Below are 25804 nucleotides of genomic sequence, written 5' to 3'. Positions count from 1 at the left end.
AATCACCCATGATTACAGCATACTGAGTGGCCCATTCCTCATAGTTAATTCCAGATCTTCATAAAACTTCAATTTTTGACCATCGCGACTGGTGGTTGGAGGGTAGGTTTTTATTACCGTTATTCCATACCTCCTATGTAGTTTTATTACAACTACTGCTACTCTATCAATTATTTTGTAGAATTCGGTAATGTTGCCCGCTATGTCCGTATGGATTAGGAATCTTACCCCGTATTGTTTCTTTTCTGAGAGTCCTCTATACTTGAGGACGTGGCCATTAGTTAGCACTGTACAGGCCTCACCAGTTCTAACCTCACGAAGGCCAGCAATGTCACACATTATGCATGATAGTTTCTCAAAGAAGCCTGCTAAGCTAGCTTCACTCGAAAGGGTTCATGGGTATGCCGTTGCCATGGGCTAAGTTTCCAGTGGCGGCCCGCGCTGCGTGGAAGGTCTCATCACCATCATAGTGAGTTTCTGCGCAGCTGCTTTTGAATAAGGTCCATGGGTCGAATGAAGGAGTCATGAGGGAGGTAGTGGCCGAAAACTGCACTATGGAGGCCAATTCTTGCTCTTGTCTTTTGTTAAAGCTTACTGGGCCTTCCTTATTTGGTTGTGCCTGGATTAGGGTAGCTCCACTGAATTATATATATATATATATATATATATATATATATATATATATATATATATATATTGAAGAGGTCTGCGCTGGACGAATGACAGAAGACGAAGAAATGGGCTAGGAGAGAAGTGAGAAGGAGGAACTTGGAATAAAATAGCGGACGACACCCGTCTCACTTAGATTATGTCATTTCTGTTGCCGTTCTAGTTTGGAACGCTACCTTTTGGCGCAGCCGACACTTTTCGAAGACTTGCCATGCGGGTGACGTTTTTCGTCGACCAGGCGTCATCGGAGTCTGTTGTGTTCACCCGATACCAAGTGCACGGTGAGCCAGCGACGGACCTTCCTCTTGAAGTTAGTTCTACCGCGCTGATCAACGTGGCGCTGCAACAAGCTGCAATCAGCCGCCAAGCCCTTGTGCAAATAGGATCGGTGACAGTGAATCTACAACTGTACACGCTGAGCGAACTCGATCTGGAATCCATACGACGTGGCACCCTCAAAGAGGAAACGCCTGCCGGGAAGGTGAGCCTAGACTTGAGTGTTATGGAACTGCAAAGGAACATTATACAACAGATCGAAATAATGAGAACTTTCGTCCAAGCGCTTAGTCGAGAGCAGTCAGCACGAAGCATTGTTGAACCAGATGTTTTTGAAGGAAACTCGCAAAGTGCACACTACTGGCTGTGGTTTTTCGAGTACGCCTGTGACAAGAATATGTGACACTCCGACAACACAAAGATTTAGAACATGCGCCGCTATTTGGGCGGTATAGCCAGAAAACGCTATGACGTGAAACTCATGGATCATGGAACAACATGTTGGGGACTGTGGAAAAGCAACTTTTTAGCCGCTTTCGAAGGCAACGCAGTAGACAGATGGGATGCGGCACTACGGTTCAGTTATACAGGTGGCTCTCTGCTTGAGTACTGTCTTGAGAAGCGTCGCCTATTGTATTCTGCAGAACCGAAGCTGTCGTCTTCTGCTGTTGTAGCTTTGATAACGCAAGGGTTGTGTATCGAGATCCGTAGTCATGTCCAGCTCAAAGGTCCGAGAACGTTTGATGACGTTCTGAACTTTCTACAGATCTCGATGCCAAGAATTACATCGAGAAGACAGCAAGATGGTAGAACAGAGCAACTTGATTCTCGTAAGCTGAGTGAGCACCTAGAGTCATTGCCGTCAACTGAATGTGAACACAGCTTCACAAACAAATGTCTGGGAAGCGTAAATCATAACTGGGAGGATGGTGAAGAACCAATTACCGCAGTTCATGGCAAGCTACTTCCACATAATCTGTCTACCGTGCACCACAAGCGCCAGAAAAAGAGCTTCTGTGAGACAGTGTATTTGGTGTCGTCAAGCTTATTGTACGCCCCCATTAAGGTAGATGGCATTGAAGTGAAAGCTCTCGGTGACAGTGGAGCTTCGGTATCAATTATCAACAAGACTCGAGTGGATGCCAGTCGTCTGCACGCTAGTAGAACATTGCGTGTCCAAGCCTACTATGGGTCAGTGACCATGCATAGCGAATGGGTAACCCTGGCTATTGAATTTCAAGGAAATGCTATTACCAGTGACCTATTGGCAATTCCCAACGTCACCTACGATTTTCTTTTGTCCCGTCCAGACATGAAAAAACTTAAGGTAAACCTCTATTGGGATGACAAGGCAATGGCAGAAGACACGATAAGAACAGAAGATCCTGGTGGTGAACCTAGTCTATCAAGGCTAATTTTTCACCAGGAAGACATCAAGACTAAGTACCCAGAGCTTATGCGCATGGGAAGCTACCCTCCAGCAATGAAATCACATATCATTCCTTTCGAGGTCGCAGATAAAACAGTGGTTCGTAGAACCCCCTATAATATGTCCAGAGATAAAAAGGTGTTGTTGAAAAAGGAGTTACAAGAAATGTTAGACGCAGGTATCATCCGGCCTTCTGTATCCCTATTTGCTTCTCCTATAACTATTGCACCTAAAGAAGACGGGACATTCCGCCTCTGCACAGACTACCGGGCTCTCAATCGTCAAACTGAATTGATACCTTATCCAATGTCGAGAATCGACGACATTGGATAAGGTGTAAGGTATTGTTTTTCCCGAATAGATCTCTGCAAGGGCTTTTGGCAGAATCCACTAAGTGAAGAAACGAAAAAAGTACACCGCGTTCATAACCCCATTTGACTCGTTTGAGTACAACCGCCTACCATTTGGTTGGAAAAACTCCCCTGCGTGGTTCACAAGATTATGACGGACATTCTGAAACATTACCTGGGCATATTTTGTGTACGTCGACGACATCATCATCTACTCAAAGACAAAGCAAGAACACCGTAGTCATCTTTCAAAAGTTCTTCATGCCCTCAGACTTGCCCAACTCAAAGTCAACTTCAAGAAAGTGCGTTCTTTCAAGATACCATAGTATTTCTTGGCAGGGTGTTTGATGGACAGACTAAAAGCACTAAGCAAGAATCGGTAGAGAGAATCTCGAAGCTGGTAAAGCCTTATGATGTGCACTCCCTGCGCGTCTTTCTTGGCCTTGCAGGACACTTCCGGGCGTTTATCGAAGACTATGCACTGAAAACAAGGTGCCTCACGCGTTTAACTCAGAAAGACGTGCCTTTTCATTGGGACGAGAAGTGCGAAGCTGTCCATTGTGAGTTGTAAAACTAATATCGTCGGACCCCATCTTGCGAATACCGTATTTTTCTCTGCCTCTCGTGCTGAACACGGACGCATCACATTATGCTACCGGTGCAGTTCTATGCAAGAAGCCATCCAAACAAGCTGATCAGACCAAACACTACGTTGTGGAGTACTACAGCTATACCTTGAAACCCGCCGAAATCAATTACTCTACCACAGAAAAGGAAGCTCTGGCCGTCCTAAAAGCTGTGCAGTACTTTGTTACTTACCTGGAAGGGGCCAAATTCATACTTTTCGCGGACAATCAAGCAGTGACTCAACTTCTGAGCATGGCACAGCCAAGAGGCCGCATTGCTAGATGTGTGAACTATCTGCAACAATTTGATTTCGTAATTTCGCACCGTCCTGGCCCACTCCTCACTGACGCTGACGCACTATCAAGATTACTTGTACAGGAATCAAGCAATAATCCAGAGACAATCAATCATATTAAGCTATGGGAAGGTACAGAAGCACTCCAGTTTATCAATGGAGGGTATCACGTACCACTAACTATGATTCCAAGTATTCTTCATCTATACCACGACACCCCTGGATCGCGTGGACATGATGGCTTCTGGCGCATTTATGAGAAATTGCTCATGAGATTCACATGGCCGGGCATGAAAAACCACATCAGCCATTACATCCGCACATGCCACCTCTGCCAGGTGAACAAAGTTAAATTCAAGCAATCGACAGACGTTATGACAAACCCTGAATATTCAAGCGTCCCGCTCGAAGTAATTCATTTGGACTTCGCGGAGCTCAAAAAGAAGGGGGAAGGAGTCAAGCGAACGCAAGCTTTCTTACTCTCCATAGATGAGTGCACAAGGACGACTGCGGCTAAAGCTGGCAAAGAAGACGCAAACAGCGTAATAGATCTCCTCAACGCTGAATGTTTTAAACACACAAAGACGCTCGTCTGCGACAACGGGCAGGCTTTCTGGAGTGCCAAATTATCAAAGTGGGCACAGGAGCACAGTATAATGATAAAGTATTCTTCTCCATACCACCCGGCAGCAAACGGCCTAGCGGAACGTGCCGTACAAGACATCAAACAGTATCTGAAGATGTATCCAGACTTTGCCGGTGGCTGGAAGTGCTGTCTCGAGGCCGCTGTGAAACATCACAACAGATCATACACCACGGCTTTAGGCTGCAGCGCTCATTTTGTAACTTCGGTTACAGCGCCCATATTTCCTGCAGATCGTGAGCTAGGTCTCCTAGAGAACCTCGAACTCGCCCAAGTAAGGAAAACTGTAAAAGAACAGGAGGTCTACAAGCGCCGCATGAAGCGAAACTTTGATAAACGGCACAGTAGCGAAATACCGGACATACAGCCTGGAGACTATGTCCTTGTAAGGAAAGGAGCTGTGCCTTCAAATTCAAAATTTTGCGGACCATTTCAAGTTATTAACACTGCATGCCAGCATGGAATATTTTAGAATGTCTGGTACGCCGGAGCCTCGGACCAAACGGAGTGCGCCGCTATTGGAAACATATTCAAGTATTACCCCAGGCGGTGTAATTAAAAGAAATCCGGAAGAGCGAAGCGGTGTGCACTGGACGCATGACAGAAGACGCAGAAAGAGGCTAGGAGAGAAGTGACAAGGAAGAAGTTGGAATAAAATGGCGGACGATACCCTTCCCACTTAGATTATGTCATTTCTGTTGCCATTCTAGTTAGGAACGCTATATCTATATATATATATATATATATATATATATATATATATATATATATATATATATATATATATATATATATATATATATATATATATATATATATATATCAATGAAACGAAACCGAGGAGGTGCCTGATTTTGGAGCGTCGCTCTTAGGCGCCGGTTCCTTGGTTGAGCGTCACGGTCCCTCAGCGTAAGCATGCGAACGCGCTCGTGCAACTCCTCGTGCGTTCGTCGTCGCTTTCGTGCACAGCTGGCTCCGCTGCCGCTCGTCATGCCAGCGTTCCCATACTGTCCATCCCTCTGCGAAGGCGCTGTCCGAACTCGCACCCTTCCAGTCGGTGTATATATTTTGCGTCTATATTAAAATTTGCCTCTATATACCACGTAATGAAAACATGTATATACCTACGCTCAAATTTCGCATTAAAAAGTATTAGAATCGTCGGACATTTCTTCATTGAGGCGAAAGCTTTATATCTCTGTGTTTCAAGGCCATGCTTGAGGTAGAGAAAAACGGAGCGCGCCGGGAAGGAAAAAAGAATAAATGAATAAAACTTCATTTGAAGAAGAGAAACAGCAGCGCCGTAGGAGCGTTCTGAGAAAGCGCGACAGAGCGCAGTTGGAGAGTTTTAAGGAAATATCAGGATCGCTGCAGGAAAGATTTGAGGGAAAAAGCAATGGCGGCACTGGGGAGGAGGAGGGAAATGTAAGCAGCATCCGAATACGGGCGTTGAGGGAAAGCGCGGTGGCGCCGCGGGGCAAAAGGAGGGAAATGTCAGCGGCGGCGCCGGCAGAACTTTCTGGAAATGGCGGTAGCACGCTCGCAGCCCGCTCACCCGCTTTGCGTACGCCGCCGCGCGGCTCAGAGATTCATTCCACATATCTGTGGGTAACGACGCGTCAGGCCCTAGTCGTGGGCGGGGAAGAACGAGAAACTACGCTAAGGCAGAAGAAGGTGGAAGTGCTTGAAATGCCGCTCATCGTAACCGCCGCGGAGGAAACGGCTATGGAACAAGCTGTGGTAACGGCCCGGCGAGAGCAACATGCGGCTCTAGTGTGACGCAGGCGCTCAGCGAATACATCATTGGTGGAGTAAGACGCCACTGCGACACGTGCAAGACGAGCCGCTTTGACAGGTGAAGATACAGACGGGAGCGAACAGGTGGCTTCAGGCGATGGCTACGAATGGCTTTCGCCTGCACATTCTTAGAAATTTCTAAGCATGCCCCGTATTTCTGAGTCATGTGATAAGCTATCATTAATATGTATGTGTTTTATATATATACATATATATATATATATATATATATATATATATATATATATATATATATATATATATATATATATATATATATATGCGCTTAAAGTATTTAAGAGTACATTGTAGTGGTTCAGTTAGCGCATCTTGGTTTCTACGTCTCTGTAGAAGCCTTGCATCGTTGACGTCAGCTGTGGTGCCTCCCGAAAGTCCACATATTCACGGCCCAGGTGGCAAATGTTCAGGCCCGTTGTAATGGCTATGCGGCAGAGCCAGCTGTAAAACGTCGAGCGAGCTGCTCGCAACTAAGTTAATTGGCACGGTGCTGTAAATTTTGCTTTCACAGTGCGACTGTAGCATAGATAAAGGCAGTTAGCACACGAAGTCGCTGTCCGGTTAGAGAAGTGTCATAATCAGAAAGTGTTGCAGCCTCAACTTGAAAGCGCTACCACAGAAGCAGCTGTCTCTTTGGAGGTTTCGTCCAGGAGCCTCGAAAATATTGGTTTATGGAACAGGCATCCAAGCGCAATATAATATACGTTGGTGGCCAATTAAAAAAATAGCGGTTCACCGAGAAAGGAGACTTCAGATTTCATTCAGAGGCAGGAAATTGCGTCTCCTTCAGAGCAAGGAGAGCAAGCAGATTTTCTGCCAATCCCGTCCTTATAGAAAAAAAAAAAAACATCTGATATGAGTGGGTCTGATTTCAACTGAAAGTAGTGTTCGAGAGAAGTTCAGCGCTGGCATGAGATTTCCACGTACTTGGTGACGAGAAGGTTGCTCCAAGTCGACGCATTGAATGGGCAGCCTGAAATGCATTGTAGCAGCCACAAAACGGCATCTGTGGAAATTAAGCCAGTGTGGATTCAGAAGCTGGGTGGACATATTAACTGAGGTGCTAACCGGAATTGTTTTCTAGTTCCAGAGTGTTCAGTCCACCATAGCCTTGAGAACCATGAATTAGGCGCGAGCAATATTCTATGACTGATGCGCTGGCTTGGAAGTTTTAAGGAATGATGTATATGGTCGCTGTGCAAGAAAAATATGCTCGTTATCATGTTAGAAATGTGCGCCTGATTTTAGAAGATAAGGACTGTCTTATTACACTGGAAACAATAGCTAAAATTTTAACTCCAGTGATTTTATGTAAACGTAACTGTTCGAAGGAGACAACTCAATCTATTTACTTCCAGCTAGAATTCCTGAAAGTTGGAAGGCCTCGTATAATTAAATCACACATCTTTATCTTTTATATATCGCTCGATAAGACAAACCAAGCTTGCCACCAGTGACGAAAATTGACTCTAGCCTATTTCTTCGCTGTTTATTGATATTTCTGTGAAAAATTCAACAGCGAGCCGTGGGGAAAATACGATGACACATCATACTTGAACGATGGACCACCTTGTTCCACGAGTATGATAACATTATTTGGTTCGAAGGCTTGTATCTGAGCACCGATATTGAATGATGTTGGTGGAGCTCCCGTCGATGATCAGGGCACATTGGCAGCCTGGCCCACATTCGTCTGTTTTATTGTGGTTGCAGAGCTGAAAAGATGCCAAATATAGATAAGAAAATTGTTCTGGAATCAAGATCGTCTACGAGGGTAATTTTTGGCTCTTCAACCGATGCAGTGAAACAGTTAACCCTTAAGTCAACCAATTTACATTTTCAAGAGTAATCGACTATGGTAATGCTCATAATGACAATTTTAAAATTGTTTAACTTATTTGTCTTGCACATAAAATATTGTTGTTTTTTGGAATTTGCACACTCGCTTTATGGTATCTGTGCTTAAATGGGAAAGATAACTAATCCTTAGAGGTTTGTATAACCATACGCCTAAGTCACAGGTGCACGTAGTCCCTTCATTCTAGACAATACGCCAACTGAAATCGACAAAGATGGTGCATGAAATCACACCTTGTCACGTACTACACATAACCACTACATACACAGGCATGCAAATTAACAAGTTACAAAAGTGCCTTGTCTAGGTCAGCTTCTCGCAGAAAGGCTAAAGGTACCTTCGCTGAGCGCCCTTCAATATCGGCGTTGCTCTGAGAAAGAAGTACATTGGCACAGCTCATAGGAAGGAGGAGCCACTTAAATTTTCATTTCAGCCTCCGGTCATCATCTCCGCCTTTTTCTTTCACTTAACATTGTTTCCTCCCTCTCGTCTCTAGGGAATTAAAGTAGCTCTCGAGGCCGGGAAGTGCTTAACGACATAAAAAAATGCGACTCAGGACATCGCACGTATTGTACACACTGCATTGTGGCGAACGCGCAAATTACAGTTTGGACAAGACTAGCTCGGATAGGCGTCAGTTAGCCGAATACGGTGCACTTCCGTACGTTCATGCCTTGCAAGTTCATTAAGCACGCGAACACGTTAATGTCGCGTTTGAGACCGATACTACGCATGAGTTTGTGCTGTCGCTCCACATCACACTAGAGTGCACGCTTAGGGCGTGACGTCATCATACGCCAGAGAGTTTACCCGCCCCTTCAAGAATATGGCGAGGAAGCCAGCTGTTGCGAGCAAGGTTTTTGACAAACTCAGCAATTAACGAACATGTCTCCTCTCTGTCTTTGCAAAGATAGCCGAACGCATTATAATTAAGACGATTGCACGTAGTTTAACGAGAAACAGCGTAATCGCTATGGAGCAGTAGATTCCGCAAAAGTAAGTCTGCACGGACCACTTTCCTTAGCGTAAAAGAATAAAGTATAGACGACATTCAAAACAAGATATACACACTACGAATATTTCTGGCTTTCAGCAAGGCACTTGACTGCATAGACGATCTGCTTTTATGGAAATTTCAGTAAAATGGTTATCGGGGTACCACATGGCAACTAACACAATGTTATGTAGCATCAAGAAAGAAATATAGTACATTAAATAATATGCAATCTCAAGTAGAATTTCTCAGGTATAGTGTTTCTCATGAATGTATTCTAAGACCTGACTTATTCTCGCTATTCATTAACAATAGTGCAAATATTGAGGGACATGAGGAAATAATAATATATGGTAATGACAAACGCATTTCTCTCTGGGTCGGACGTACGTCAACTGCATGAAGAAGGTACAGCATGAATGACTAATTTATATGTACGATTAGATGCAAATGAGCTTTTTTAAAGATTGGTAAAACTAAGTACATGCTTTTCAAGACTTAAAGAGCAGCAGTCATTGCATACAGACCAATTTACACCCAGGGTAGCGTTATTTAGCAGTCGACACCAATAAAATTCTTAGGAGTTAACTTTTAAAAACACCTTTATTGGTCCCCCCCCCACACACATTGAATCGGCAAAATAAATATACCTTTCCAGAAAAATTTGCATTTGAAGTAGACTAAGGTACTACATTGCATAGAAAGTTAATCTTCAAATTTATTATGCTCCAGCGCACTTGTGCCTAACCCATTAGTGCCCAGCGCACTATTAAAAGTACAATACTATTTTCATTTGTAAATTATTAAAGACAAATCACACAGTGCTCCTTGGTACGCCATTTTACTAAGAAGGTTTCTACGAAGACCACCACAATGTAGGTTTTTTTTGTGAGAGGCATGATGTGTTTGATCTATTCACCGCCGAACTTGTAAATGTGCGGAACATAGCAAGTGCTGCTCTACATACAGCTTCTTTTTTTTGTCAAGCATAGCATACGCTTTCGAAGCTGAATATTTCGGCAAGTTTTAGATAAGCAGGGTGTAAAATATGAGCGCATGCCATTCTATATACAATACATATGTATAACATCACAATAAAATTAATGCAGGTGTACTTTTTAAAGTACGCTGGGCATATGCGTATGCTAGAGGGGTGTGCTTGATCTCGAAGCACACACGATGTTTTTCCTTACCTAAATATCTAGAAAATATTTTTTTTCTGGCTACAAGAACTTCAGAGACTGTTTCCGGAGAGAAAGACATTTAAAATACAACCAGATTTCTAATATTCCTTCCATTTCCTTTCTTGCCGCCGACAAAGATGACGGTGCTCATGTTTTCCCAGTCAATAAAATACCGAGCAGTGTTCTTTACGAAAATAGGAACTATTTAGATTTCATATGAAAAATATTAAAAAAAAGATAATTCATGCATTCTTTATCTCAAACTGGAAAATGATTGGGAGGGAACATAAAACAACAAAGACTGTGTATATTTCCATGGCAATCGAGATGAGTTATAGAATAAAAGTAGGGCAACCCAGATTTGTGAACCCGACGCCGGCCCAACCTCTTGAAATGACAGGAAATTCTAAGGAAAATGACACCTACCAATCATACAACAGTATTGTAATGCAAGAACCGACTGTCATAGTGGAGATGTCAGCAGTCTCTTGAATATTTCAATTACCACTGAACAAAATCCTTAATGCTTCAGTTTTGAATACATGTATTCATCGCACATTATAGCGTCTAGATCTGCGCCAATAATATATTTGCGCTGCGCGCGCCCCTGAAAGCAATAGCAAAGCCCTTCCTTGTTACTTGATAAAGTCAGGTTACACACTTGATAAGTAAAAACACCTCCATAACAAACAACATTTCCCACTAAAATGCTAATTTTGCTACAATAAAGTTATCCGTGCTTGCGCAAAGTTTCGTTTGACTCTTCGCTGCAAGCCTTTTTTGCTTTTGGAATCCCCAAGATATAGCGTATACATTTCGTGACTTATATCATGTTCTGTTCCCATAATCATTGCTCCCATGATAGCGTTTCAAAGAATAAAGCGCCACTCGCAAAAGTTTCACAATGTAGTTAAAGTGTGAAACGATCATCTGACACGAAAAATCAACAAAATGTAACTAGTAGATTTTTCTTGCACCTTAAAGGGCTAAAATTGCTTGGTATAGCTAACATTGAGTGAAAAAAACCTTAATTCCGTTCTAATTTTATAAGAGGGCGAAATAAGTGCAATTTCAAACACTTGAGAGCACGCTCAATATATTGCCCCTGAAGCAGTTATACGGGCACAAACTATCTTCGGAGATACTATGCCAGTATCTGACCTAATACACCAATTCAATTTATTACAAATTTGTGAAACAAATTGTGTATGAACTAAAGTTGGTCCCAATTTACAAATCTCGAAGCCGCATCAACTGTAGAGACCATCGATCAGCGTTAGAAATACCAGAGGTGCTAAATCAATACCCATCCATACTAAATTTTGCGGTGTGGAACTTCATCTAAAGCATTTAAAAAAGTAATAAGAGGGCAGCTAGCTCAAGAATATAAACGTTTTCATGATGTGCAAAATTCTTAACAGCGTATTTGTATTGGTGTGTAGTAGTGCCAATAGTTAATGGCTTTCACAATTATATTTATTACTTCCACTTCTACAATGTGGACGTCGATTAAATGTACGTGCAATAAACTCGCTTTGTATTTCGAATTTTATAACCGGCAACCCTAAGTAGGCGTTTTTATGCGTTTCTGTTTCTTTGTGCTACTATACGCCTCGTGCACCGCCTATAGAGGCGCTGCTGATAGCCACCTAGCGGGCGCTTCCAACGATACGCGCGGGAGCAGTAGCAGACGACAACCCTTTGCAGCAAGGATGGCTGCAGTTCGAGGCTGCGGTTTCTCCTTAGTTCGGGTGCCACACTGCTTATTCTGCGGTGACAGCTGTAAGGAAGACACTGACCTCTATGGGAACGGGTATGAACACGACGTTACCGGTGTTTGGACAACATGGTGCACATACGTGCCAGGTGTGTCCCGCAGACAAACGCCATGAGCCCCATTTACATGAAGTGGAGCTCATGTTAACTAGACGATAAATTTTGTTGAATACTGTGATGTCGTGATCGTTTTTGAAAATTCTGCCTTTGCCGTAATGCTGCTTCTGTACCTCAATAATAAGCACCCGTCATTAGTGCAGACTTATATCAAACAAATTCGCACGGTGCGATGTCTGCATATGCCGTTGTGATTTTTCTGCCGATGAATACATGTGATATCGCCGAATAAGTGCAGTCAAAGTCGCCTCAAGAACAGTAATGGCGCATTTATTGATGGCAACGCGTACACTAGTCAAATGAGTCACCAAACGCACGCGTTAATAAAAGCGCGCGCTAGCGCTGTACCGCCGATTGAATTCTTCATACGCTGGTGAACAGCCGTTCCCGCTGCAGTTCTTGCAATTTTAAATTCCCCAAGGGAACTGTTTGGAAACGTACAAAGCTAAAGTCTGAGAAATTTTTCAGTAGTTTTTTTAAATGTTACTGTAGATAGGTGCCACATGATATATTTAAAGGCAGAGCAGCGCCAGCCAAATAAATGAGCGCTGGCGGCAAGGCCAGGTTTAGTCCTCTGCGGCGTAAGCATAATAAGAAAGAATTCAGTTGAGTACAAAATTCCCATGCGAGAAGGGACTACGCTGTGAAACAAACAAATCACTCGGCGTGTTAAGTCTGCTCAGACAGCATCGAGGTGTAATGACTTCTCAAACGTGACGCGAACTTGTCAGCGAAAAATGGAACAAAATACCATATGCAGCAACTATTAGGAATTCTCGCCCTGAACTACCTATTTTATAAACACATTTCCCGAAAAACTACGGTATCTAAGATGACCTCCAGCGAAAAGAATAAAGCTGTTAAAGAAGCACTTCCTTGATATCATCCCGATAAGACACAGCGTGATTTATAACCTTTACAAACGAGGCAGGCTGAAAACTTCGCAGCTCAAAAGAATCAGCAAGAGTTATGCGTGAAGCAACTAGCAACAGTTAAACATGTGCGAAGCCAGGCATAAAATAGATGTAAAAACATGAAGTGCGGGACCGCTGGTGCGAGGATTTACCGGGCCACATAAAACCAACAATTTCAGTTCTTGGAAACTTCAGTAGCTGTAACTTACAACACAATGCGCTCGTGCAGTCGTGTTGCCTAGCTAGCCAACCGCGGTAAAGAAGCAGAAAACAATATAAGCGGCAAACGGCATTCCGAACTTTAGCGAAATGCCTTTAAACCGCATGCTGCACTGCAGACTAACTTCGTCGCTTACGCGTCTAACTATGATCGAGTGAAAAAAAAAAAACACCGAAGCGACAAAGGAAAGTAGGACAACAAGATATTTCCCGCCGAAGCAACGTTCCATTGCTACCGTTGCTCCCACGATGAGGCTTTGCGGGGAATGATTAGAACCGTATCGCCGGCACGTTTTTTGCCGGTATTTGAGCCCCCCACCGTGCAACAATTCTTCTTCGACATTCCTTGAACTTTGGCCACCCCACACATGCGAAGGGTGTTGTCTGTTTTGCTCTGAAAACGTGAATAAGGCAAAGAAACCCTATCAACGACACAGCAAACTACGGCACGCGGCTGGCTCCTCTTCCGTGTTTTCTGCGCAAGGCCGCCATCAGTGGCGCGTCCATAGGCATGCACTAATAATAATATTTGGGATTTTACCTGCCAAAACCACTTTCTGATTATGAGGCACGCCGTAGTGGAGGACTCCGGAAATTTTGACCACCTGGGGTTCTTTAACGTGGGACGCCCAAGTGACGCATTTTCCGACCATTTAGCCATGTCGCCCACGTCAATTCCGTATCAAATTTGTCTTGCGTAAACCAAGAACGAAAGAAATAAAGTGTTGCTATGAGCCACTACACCTGCCGTTGCCCGCCACGTCGCAGTAGACGGGAAACCACTGGAGTACGTGTAGTACAGAATACACCTCTTGAGAGGTAGCGAGTTTCTCTTCGCAATGATCTGATCTTTTTCAGATTAGAATATTAAGGAGGAATAAAAGAAAGAGAGACAAACTTGAATATGCATGACCTGGCTTTTTATGTAGTGCTCAGTGGCATTGCAATTATTTGTTATAATAGCAAGAATGTTGTGCCGCCTGTTTGGTCTAACTTGATGAACATCAAATATGTTACATCGAAGAACATAAAGAACAGTGAATCGCTCGAAACTAAACGTTTCCTAGACAACTAGGATGGAGACAGGTAAGACTTCTCGCTGCACAATTCGGAGTTTTAACACTTTCAATGTTATAGATTTTATATTTGCAGGTTTTTTATACCCCTACTCATATTTATAGAAATGTATCAAACTGTAAATTAGAGTGACATCTCTGTGCTCAACAGATCGGTGAGGCGAGGCATCGGCGCATCGTTCAGAAGACTACACATGAGGGTTACAATTGCACCTGAGTCATGAAATATGGAAAAACATATTCCGAACTAGCGATATTGCATATCACAAGACTAGATTCTCAGGACATACTTATACATTTTCCACAATGAGTGAAGTGTGACCACCGCCGTTACTTACCTACCCCAGTAAAATGAAACAAAGGCATGTATTACGATGCCCAAAGTTCCATATGCATGTATGAACCAGTCATTGCACTTTGCACGGCAGTTTGTTCTGTCTCGGTTATATGTAAGCTTACGCCATCACATGTGGTTCGCCGCATTTGCTCATTTATAGTTAACATGAGAGAGAGAGAGAGAGAGAGAGAGAGAGAGAGAGAGCGTGCTAATAAAATTGATTCTCAAGAGCACGCAAGTGAAGCCGCCGAGGGATTAGTTACTATTAAGAAACGAACAGCTGTCGTGCTGAAATACGTGAACCTTTCTGCTCACACAGCTTGGTGAAGGCCTGCGTGAGGGAGCCCGTTTTAACTATGTCACTGTATGAAGATGCAATTTTGTATTTTTTTGGTGTGACAGATTTTCATTACCTGATAATGATTCTCTCCGTTTTACCTGCTCTTTTCTTCCTTGTTAGGGCTTCGTTGTTTTGTAAGCTATATCGAGTTCCGTTTTTTTATATTGTCGTTACTGAAATAAGCGCAACAGTTGGCAGTCAGCACGGCTTCCGTGCCCTGTCCTGCAGCTTCCAACGCTGTTTTTTTCATGATGCTAGCTAACCGCTGCTGCTGACCTGTTTAAAATCGGGTAGTTTTTACCTATGCTAGCATAGCTGATCGGGAGACAAATCACTTATTCAGGGCACACGTTAATAAAAGGGCTGGTTGGTCACAAGCACCACCATCCCGAAGAGCCATGCTACATTTGAATACCATTGTTCGATGCGACAGCCATTTAAATGAGCTGTGTACGCCATGATGTGTGAGTCTACATAAGTCGTCTGTACCTTACATCTTGCTGTTTGTACAGCGCCGTCATCTCTTCAAGTGACAGGTAGCACAAAGGCAGACAGGCTAACGTCCACACCTTTTACAGCGAAGCTTTATATGGTTAGCCGATTCATTCGTCTGTCGGTCGCCTGTACGCCAAAAACTCCTCTGGCGCCACCCCATGTACATGCGCGAAAGAAAAAATTACTAAGGGGGGCGCGCGATTAGCCAATACCACCTAGATTGAACAAGGCCGGTTCAGTGCGATTCGTGACCTCACGCTACCTGGCCCGAAATTTCCATTGACAAGGTTGACGTGCTTAAAGCGATGACGTCAAAATCCGTGTGGCCTACTCAGCTGCATTCCCGTTAATATCAATGGCAGTCGAGACAGGTAACATGGCGTCAAGGATCGGAGTGAAAAGGACTTGTGCTATGCAGGTGGAGGTGGATTAGCTGCGCCAGTACTGACGGCATTGCTCTCCGTCGTAGACAAGCGCGCGCGCGCAGCAGTTTCTCTCCGGCTCCGAAATGTTTCGGCCATGCGTCATACGTACTTGCAGCTTTCAATCAGGAACGCAGCGAGCAGAACCGGGAACGAACTCGTCAACGCCGTGCCGATGCTGCAGCTTGGATACAAGATGTTCGTGCAGCTGAGCGCAAGGACCAACTGTGTACCGATGACCCGGCCGCCTACGAAGCTGCGATTTAATTAACTGTTGCTATTAACCCTGTAATAAGCACCATGACCGTACGTTTAAGCTTCGCTAGTTAAACATCTGTACTTGCGCGGTGATTATTTTATGTTTTGTTCTTTCCCACTCTCCTTCTTGTGAGTGATTTACCGAAAACGTTTATTGAAGAGAGGTTAATACCAAGAATATTGGATTTTACCTTGCTGGTATCACATGCCGCACTTGACAAATCGGGTCTGAAAAAGACGAGCCATGTAGGGTGACTTCTTATAGTTTCAATAGCACCAGTCCATATGCCAATAATATCAAGCAAATAGTGTGCGTGTCTGAACATAGAATTGAGGAAGGATATTACCTGGTGCATCTGTCACAAATTTCATATTAAATTACGTTTAACATGCTTTCTTATTTATTTATTTATTTATTTATTTATTTTACAATAGTGCAGACCAACGTGGCCAAAGCAGGAGTGGAATTACAATGAAATGGGAAAAGAGAACAGCACAGAAATAATTTCCAACAATACTCGTACAACAGAATAATTCTTTGGTTTCACTCATACTTATCACTTTGTACCTGCGCTGAGGCGCTAGGCGCTACCTTCGCTATGTGGTTATGGCGTTAACACCGAACAATAAAGAAAAGCCACACGAAGTTGTTAATTCCACTTCGCACATAACATTGCAGTAAGCAGGCTAATATGTAACGTTGTTGGCATCTGCTTAACAGACACACTTTCGTTCCGGTTTTAGCAAGGTAATGCTAATATTATAGCGTTAGCGTTCTTATGGTTTTTCACGCGCACTATAGGAGCCATCTTTCTATCGATGCGGCCAACCGCACTTCCAGCTGCCTGGTTCATAAGCTACTCCATTGTAGATAGGGTAGCGCATCGGGCTGCTGGACTGAGGGTGTATACATACATACATACATACATACATACATACATACATACATACATACATACATACATACATACATACATACATACATACATACATACATACATACATACATACATACATACATACATACATACATACATACATACATACATACATACATACATACAACCCGCCGTGGTTGCTCAGTGGCTATGGTGTTGGGCTGCTGAGCACGAGGTCGCGGGATCGAATCCCGGCCACGGCGGCCGCATTTCGATGGGGGCGAAATGCGAAAACACCCGTGTGCTTAGATTTAGGTGCACGTTAAAGAACCCCAGGTGGTCAAAATTTCCGGAGTCCTCCACTACGGCGTGCCTCATAATGAGAAAGTGGTTCTGGCACGTAAAACCCCAAACATTATTATTATACATACATACATACATACATACATACATACGTTAAGAAAAAAAGAGGAAAGAGGAATGACCGCGAGTGGTCGAAGGTATCCAGAGCCAGATTAAATTGTCCGGCTGATATGCACTAGTGGGCTGGACGACATCATGACAAAACTTTTGCTGCCTTTGGTCTTGAGTCGCAAAAGAGCGGCGGAGCTGGAGGCCTTCCTCGGCGTACGTGGAAACCTCATACAGCGGCGTGCACTCAGATGGGTCAGGCCGGTAACGGAGAATTGTGTCTAGCGTACGGGAAAGTTCACGGCCGTATACGAGAAAGAATTACATCGTGGCCTGTGAGGCGGTGAGGAAGGCGGAAGTTACATGTGGTAAAACGAGATCCCAGGTGGTGTGGTTGGACGTAATGTACGTAAATAGCACTTCAGCGAAAGTGTCAATAAATTGCTACGTCATGCCATTAATCTGCGGGTGATAGGCAGTGGTGGTGCGATGGCCACTGCGGCATGCAGTAAGGAGCACGTTGACTAGCTCGGAAAGAAAGACACGTCCTCTGTGCCTCAGAAGACCCCGGAGTCCCATGGCGAAATACTCAGTTTTGCAAAAGCAAGGACGCAACGTCGCTGGTTATGACGGTTCGTAGGGTAGCTGTTTCTGAATATATCATTCGTTCTCCACGAATGGTTCTCCACGAAGACAACAATCCAGCGATTCTCGGCAAGGTGTGCAGGGTAAACGGTTGTAGAGGTTAATTCCGACGCGCTGAAATGGCCGAGTAGCACGGAATCGGCCGCAAGGGACTACAAAGACGGCGAGGAGGAGACTTGCAGCGTTGGCAAGCTCAGCATCAGCGGATGTCCTTCTAGAGAAAAGTATGCATCCCATACCAGTAAAAACGCAAGCTTGGCCTGGTGTAAGTTTTGAAAAGGCCAGCGTGGGCCCATTGTCGGCCGCATGGAAAGCGGAGCATACATCGGTGAGAAGGTGGCGAGGAACGACAGACAATCACTTGCGACCGCTGGAACGATAGTTGTCACGACAGAGCAGTCCAACCCGTACTTCAAGATGAGAAGCTTGACGGCGGAGAGCGCGGTAAGGTGGAGTCACCGGGGAGTCAGAAAAGCAGTCCGAAAGATCACCAATCAAGAGATCATAGCGCTGCTGCGCAGCACTATTGGTGGGCTCTGGTGACAAAAAATTGAGTCGATGGCGTAAAGGCCATTCGTGTCACTTGATATGCGCTAGCGAAGGAGAGCATCCATATTGGTGTGTTTACGACCAGACCGATAGACAACGTGCGTGTCGAAGTCCTGAAACCGGATGGGAAGGCGGCCTGATGGGTATTCCGATGTCAGCAGCCAACATAGGACGTAGTTGCCGGTAACGACATCGAAGGGCGGCTGACAGGTATGACAGAAATTTTCCAAGAGCCTAAACGATAGCTAAACACTTCTTTTTGTGACGAAGTAATTCGATTCAGCCTTCGCTCGTGTCCTGTTGTAGGCTACTACGTATTCGCCGTATCCGCTTTTGCACCGAGCGAGCGCAGCGCCGAGTTCACGCTGTTGGTGTCCGTGTGGACTTGTGTGGGAGCCATGGAGTCAAAAGGACGCAGTACAGGCGGCGATGTGACTACATGACGCTGTGTTGCAAGGGCGTCGTCGCATACTAAAGACAAGGTAGAAAGGCCAGTATCGCCTCGCAGGAGTTCGTTAAACAGAGCAATGATTGTAGTAGAATTCTTGACAAACGAAACTGTGAGCAGAGCGCGATGAATCTTTGCAGTTCCTTTAAAGACGCGGGTTTCGGAAAATTGGTGACGGTGCGAAATTTCGAAGCGTCGGGTAAAATGTCGCTTTTAGGAACCACGAGTCTGAGTATCATTAGTTGCTTGGATGCAAGGCGACATTTCTTCATGTTTAGTTAGAGGCCTGTGTTAGTTTGCAACATAAAGCATTGAAATACCTGTTCGAGACAGCGCAGATTAGTGGCTCAGAAAAGAGAAAAGACAACAGAGTCATCAAGGTAACATAAGCACGTGTTCCATTTTAGCCCACGGAGGAGATTGTCCATCACCCGTCTAAGAGTAGCGGGGACGTTGCAAAGGCCCAACGTCATGTCGTTACATTCATAAAGGTGGTCGGGTGTCACGAAAGCTGCTTGTGGGTGGTCGGCTGGAGCTATGAGCACTTACCAATAGAGGGAACTCGTTAACTCTAGTGAACAAAAGCAGTGGACGCCTTGCAAAGAGGCCAGAGCGTCGTCGATGCGCGGCAAAGAATATATGCCTCTAAGTGTCACCTTTTTCGGACGCTGGTAGTCCACGCGAAAGTGGATGGATCCATTCTTTCTTCTTTACAAGGACTACAGGGGCGCCCAGAGGCTGTTAGAAGATTGAAGAACTCCGCGCTGAAGGATATTTCGGACTTGGTGCTCAATAACATGGTGATCCGTTGGTAAAACGCGATAAGGTCGCTGGTGCCCGTATGGATTTCGTGACAGGTCGTCAATATGCGGGCCAAAGTCGCTTGTTGACAATCGAATGTTTGAGCAGTACTTGCGAAGCAGGCTTAGGAGCTGGGGACCTTGAGTAGGGCTTAGGAGCATGTCAATAGAGCTGTCGAAGACGTCTGGCGAAGACGGAGCAAGTAGGGAAACAAGCAAATGTGCTGATCTCTGATCAGGTGTCATCGATACGGGCATCGAAGATAGTCGCCGAAGCGATAAGCTCAAGTCGTCCAAAACATTACCCGACTCAAAGTGTGACTGAATTCAGAGCGCGAACTGCTGGGACAGAAGGTAAGGCACAAGAAATGAGAGGACGCGGTGCTGTCTTTTGCTACCAACTCGCCCATTTTTCACTTTTGATGGACTCAAAGTGTAGAGCGAGGCCAAATCATTCGAGACGAGCATGTGTGTGAAACCCGGTTGACATTGATGACAGCGAAGGGAACAAAACATCGTTGCTGAACAAAAATATGTGACGGTGTAAAAAGGGAAATGGGACCTGTAACATAGTTAGAGCAGGCAGTCGCAATCGCAGATGATTGTGGAGGTGTCGTAATGTCATCAGCAAAGAGCAGCTTTTGACGGAATCATCAGCATCATCTAATTGGGCGCCAAGAAAAGGCGAAAGTTTGGCTTCGGCGTGAGAAGAGTGGATAAGAGCCCTGTGTTCGGAAAGGAAGTCCCACCCCGAGATGTTTGAGCAAGAAGGCCGAAAAACAAACTTGACTGTGTACGTGAGTCCTCGAATGTTGATGCGATTAGTGCATGCGACGTCAGGGGTAATGCGCCGTGCGCTTGAACGGAGCGACAGTGCAGACAAGGGTGTCATTACTTTTCTGAGCAAGCGACACAGTTCTTCGGTGATTAGATAAACGGCAGCTGCTGTTGCAACTAGACGCGTCGACCACGTCCACCGGGGAAGATCGAGGCCTTGTACTGTTAGACACAGACACCAGTTCTTGCCTCGGGAACTGCGGCGAGTAGCTTTTCTGTTTCGTAGGCTTCTTTTGTAGGAGTGACGACACATTGGGGAAAGCAAACGGCTTCGTGGAGGTGACGAGCGGCGATCATGGGAAGGAGGATTGGCAGTGTGTGGAGAAGTTGGATGTGATTCAGGAGGTGACAAGAAGGGAACTGGAGTGGCGTAGTAGTGTGCAAGTTGGTTAGCACGGGGAGCCATGAGCGACGTCTACAGAAGCAAGGCACATGACCAGGGATACTAGAATAAAAGCATAGTGGGTGATGGTGCAGTATTGGCTGGTAATCTGGTGGAACACGCGGGATGAAGTGGACGTGGTGGTTCAGCGGGCAGTGGTGGTGAGAACATATGCGGAAGGTCCGTGCTACAACTTCGGGTTAAGTTACAGGGGCAGGCACCGGCGGCGGAGAATTCGGGATGGAAAAAGCTGAGATACTTGCTCTTGCATCATCTGTCGCAGGCTGCGAGGTAAAGTTTGGCATAGTGCATGGAATGGCAGTGATAGGGCCAGCTTCCCACCGACTGCGGCACGAATGAACTCCTTGATCTCGTAGAGCAGGAGTCCGTGGCTGAGAACTGCTGTTAAGCTCGAAACCGAGGCATCCTGTGTGGAAGCACGCGTTATCAGGGGACATTGCTCGCGGAGTTTATCATAACTTTCACAAAGTTCAGCGACTTCGACGAAGGTTTAAGGGTTTTTCGATAGTAGCATTCAGAAGGTACCGACTTCGATGCCCTTCATCGTTTGACAGACACACGAAGTGAGCATGGCCAGAATATTTTAGCCAATCGTGGAGAACCCTCCATGATTGGTAGAAATGGAATAGGAACAGGTTAAAAGAGCTTGACGTTATTGCGCCTCTGAAGGTATCCACAGAGGGGGTGGCATTTTATTTGCGATCTACGTGCTGCGTTATTCCACATTGCCCAGACATTTGATAGGCCATGGTAGCAGCGACCTACTACAAGGAAGTGTGATAGCTCACAAGATAATTGACAAGACGGTAAAATAAAATGCGACATATCAGGGAGGATACCGAGGGCTGGAACGAAGTGCCCATCTTCTGCTGTATCTCTTATTCCACAAGAGTTCACATTGCTGAGCATTAGTTAAAGGCTCCGAATTGGGTTTGTCATGTCTGACCTTCCCCGTCCATTTATGCTGTTACTCTGACGATGATCCTTCTCATCGACGACATGCAACAATGATTTTTGTCGCTGTCAAGGTACCTCGTCATCCCCTTTACGACAGCATAAAGAAAAATAAAACTACTAAACAGCCGGAATGGGAAGTCAAATTCATGAGATGTGCATTTAGGAGTGGAGAATGCTAACTACTGGGCAAAAGAACTACCGCTCATCCACAGTGCTGGGTAATTAGTAAAAGGCTGCACGCATTATATGGACTTGGCAAGCGGAGACATCTGGGAATGTATTTCGGAGGGCAGAACGAATAATACATAAAGAAGGACTACATTATAAGCATGACACACAAATTTGTCTTACCATAATGGCCGTGTGCTCACGCGTAAATTTTTGTTATCATGCCCGTGAAAACAGCGTCGATGGTGCAAAGGAGTCGTATACAGCAATAATAATTACAAGGTTCAAACATGGCAAATACGCAATATATGGGATACAACGACGACAAGGTTGGTGTTTGGAAAAGAACGTTCAAAGCATCGACAGCATCAATGCCGACATCGATGACGCAACTACAACGCCATGTAGTTTACACAGTAGGTCAGACGATTCACAGCTGTCAAGGGCTCTATATAGTAGCAATGCTATTGTACACAGAAAATAATATCGCTAGAATCTCGCAGATGGGTCTGCATCAGCACGTTTGTGACATCAGTTGAAGTAGAAGTTTCGGTCTTAGCCTTGACCAGTGACAAGGTGCTACCTTCAAAACGAGTGATCGAACCCGACAAGCATGAAGGCAGTGGCGTTGGGAAGGTAGGTGTTTGTTCGTTATTCCCACTTGGCACCAAAACAAATAAATGTGAATGTTTTGCACAAAACTAGCAAAAACAAACAGGATATACCCAGGTTATTTGAATCAGATATCTTTAAGGACTAAAATGTTGAAGCGCCTCGACCGAAAAAGAAATTGCGTAAGCCTTTAGTCAAACAGCTGTGAATTAAAAGCTTCCGTAACGCTAGCCATTTTACCTACATAAATCAGGCTCACTTTGGAGCGGGGATTCTAAGAGTGCTAAAATCTGTGTATTTGCGTAGTTGGAATTACATATCATGCAGTCCTAAGCCACACGAAACGGAAATAACGCACATCACAAAGAAGCAAATGTCAGATCTTTTATATCTAATGCGCACAATTATTTGTGTACTGTCACAAAAATATGTTTAGGTTGGAATATCGTAATAACATTTTTATTTTCCACTTTATTAATTTCAACTAATAAGTTCTTATAAGACACACCGTTATCCCTTAAAACCTCCCTATAAGTGCTGCATTCTTATCCAGTTTGCCGTATTTGAGGAAGAAGCAGATAAAAGAGTGAGTATTGTTACCATAATTATTCAAGATTTATCTAATCCTAAATTCTGCTAGGGATCTTCGGTTTCCTTCGTTTATATATAACTGTTTATTCATCTGGTTTCTCCGCTCATATACAAAATACTATTTCGTTCGAAGCACGACCTTTTCATGTTCTTTTTTTGAAAACTAATAATTTGGAGTACAACTACCCATTTTGTGGCCCATACCCCACTGCGAGCGCGAGCTGTCTTTCAAAGGAGCATTGTCATCATCACAATTAAAACAGTATGGTGATCTTTACTGCGTAAGGATGGTGTTGGCCCAGTAAATGACTTCAGAGTCAACGAAATCACTGAAGTCTGCTCTCTTTTCACACCTTGTGACTCTACGAAATGTTAATTCGTCATTGTGCCTGACATATATTGTGCCTGCGAGCAAGCGCTTTATGGTGGGTCTAGTGCTTGTTTTCTGGGCCCAAGATGTTCTCAAGTTATTTTTTGTAATTTTTTGTCAGGGGTTCATTTATTTATAAATGGGAACAAATAAAGCGCTCAGTCATTTATTCATTGAATCATTCATTATACTTAAAGAGCTGTGCAGGGAATTACGGCTTCTGAATAGTGCTGGCTACCGAGTGCACGTCAGAGAGTTAAGGCTCACATTGCAAGACAACATCAAACGTTAAGCGTAACTTATAGCTGTCGAGGAGGTCGCCACAATGCCGAGCACGCGGTAACCGAATTTGCTAATTGAAATCAATAGTCAGGCAGCAGGCACAGTACTTGTAGCCGAAACCATTCCCGCGGTATGATGCTCAGCACTTGCAACACACGTCAACGCTGTTTCCAACAATACAGTATGAATTTAGCTTGTTCCGAATCAGACGGGGATCAGAGGGAACGCAGTGCCGCATGCCATATAACCCCGCTGATCGCCAGTGGGGTGTGGACCCATGATTTTTTAGTTGACAGAATGCCCTCGTTGTTGCGGAAATACATGAGAAACTTGATAAATTCCGTACTGACTGCTAGGAACATTCACTACTATACCGCACGAAAAAAAAATGGAGGCGGTATCGTGTAGACGTGCGCAGACGCATCCCGTCCTATCCCCAAAGTTCATGCAGAGTTTGCCTGACTAAAACTGCTTGCGTGATATATGGCGGATTTCAGTGCAATGCTGATATTCGGCGAGACGCTATATCAGAATCAGGTACTACGGACAAGGACACAGCGAAAGGCAAATTACCACTTTCTTAGACCGTGTTTGGTTATTTAAAGCAATACTTACTGGTAGACGATGACAACAGAAGCAGCAAAAATGATGGCACAAAGAGTCTTGATATTCGGCATGATAATAAGGAATTACCAATATCCCTGCCCCAGAATAACAGCTTTCGATGAAATCTCACGGCTTTTATACAACTGGGTTCTGCAACGTTGGCGTCATTGCAGGCATCACTAGGCTCAAAGCCCAACACGAACAATATTACTGGGAGCCTGTACAGCTTCAGACACGAACGAAGACCAACAATAGACATTGCTGCAAAAGTTCCAGAAATAGTGTACATGGGCTTGTCCTCATAGAAAAGTTGCGCCATAATCTTGGAAAATAGCTGTAACCAATGCCGCTTAAAATCTCGTAGCGAAATACGCACAAAAATGGCCTGACTTAAGACAAATAAAAATAAATAAATAATGAGATCTTACGTACCAAAACCACATTATGATTATGAGGCACGCGTAGTGGGCCACTCCAGAAATTTTGACCACGTGGGACTCTCTCACGTGTACCTAAATCTAAACATACCCAGGAATTCTGGACAAGCGTTTGGTTTCCTTTTTCGCCACCACGTGGCGTATCCACCTTAATGATTTGAAATTCGCGCCGTGACGTATGCCATGACGCACAACAAAAGAAAACATAATAAAAAGAAGCGCACCCTGAGACTGTTGCTTCACCTCGGTACTTGAAAACGAGCGCGCTCATGTATCGGCCTTATCTGCTACTTGCCAGACTGGCAATGAATCGACGATTTTGCTAGACACCTTGCCAGACAGCTCGTCGGCATTCCGTGTGAGATGTCTGGCCGAGATAACGGCTCCCGCAAAGCTTCCCTTTGGTTTCTATTATTTGTTCACCACTGCAGCCGTGAGCTTCCATATAGTCAGCTTTGTGCTTCGTGGGTTTCCGATAGAACTGGAATGATTGAATAAGAGGAAGCTTTAGCTAGGGCCTATCTTCGATGCCGGCCGCTCAAATACATGTAAAAGGCATGATTTTGTAAAAAACAGCTCAACGACCTGAATGAAAATTGCTGCATTGAAGAGAGAACGTGTAGCATTTAAGTGAGAACGTTAAATCGCAGTAATTGCAGCAAAAATAATTTTGATTTAGGCCATAGAAGTATTGACAAGACGTCGGAAATCAGTAA

General features: G+C 44.5%; 1 protein-coding gene across 2 annotated transcripts in view; it reads right to left on the bottom strand.

Annotated features, from left to right (window-relative positions):
* Positions 1-7553: 7553 nt before the first annotated feature.
* Positions 7554-25804, bottom strand: part of LOC142574037 (uncharacterized) — a 34691-nt gene continuing 16440 nt past the window's right edge. The window contains exons 1-3 of one of the 2 annotated variants that reach the window (XM_075683215.1): positions 24661-24855; positions 16286-16322; positions 7554-7819 (exon numbers count right to left, since the gene is read on the bottom strand). In XM_075683215.1, coding sequence (XP_075539330.1) covers positions 7697-7819; positions 16286-16322; positions 24661-24722 — 222 coding nt within the window. In that variant the 5' untranslated portion in view covers positions 24723-24855 and the 3' untranslated portion in view covers positions 7554-7696. Of the gene's footprint in view, positions 7820-16285; positions 16323-24660; positions 24856-25804 lie in introns of those variants that run through there. The other variant, XM_075683214.1, reaches the window with a different exon arrangement.

Source organism: Dermacentor variabilis, chromosome 3, assembly GCF_050947875.1.
Source record: "Dermacentor variabilis isolate Ectoservices chromosome 3, ASM5094787v1, whole genome shotgun sequence".
Classification (NCBI taxonomy): Eukaryota; Metazoa; Arthropoda; class Arachnida; order Ixodida; family Ixodidae; genus Dermacentor; species Dermacentor variabilis.
The sequence above is the reverse complement of the archived record's forward strand: the minus strand, read 5'-3'. Positions and strand labels throughout refer to the sequence as shown.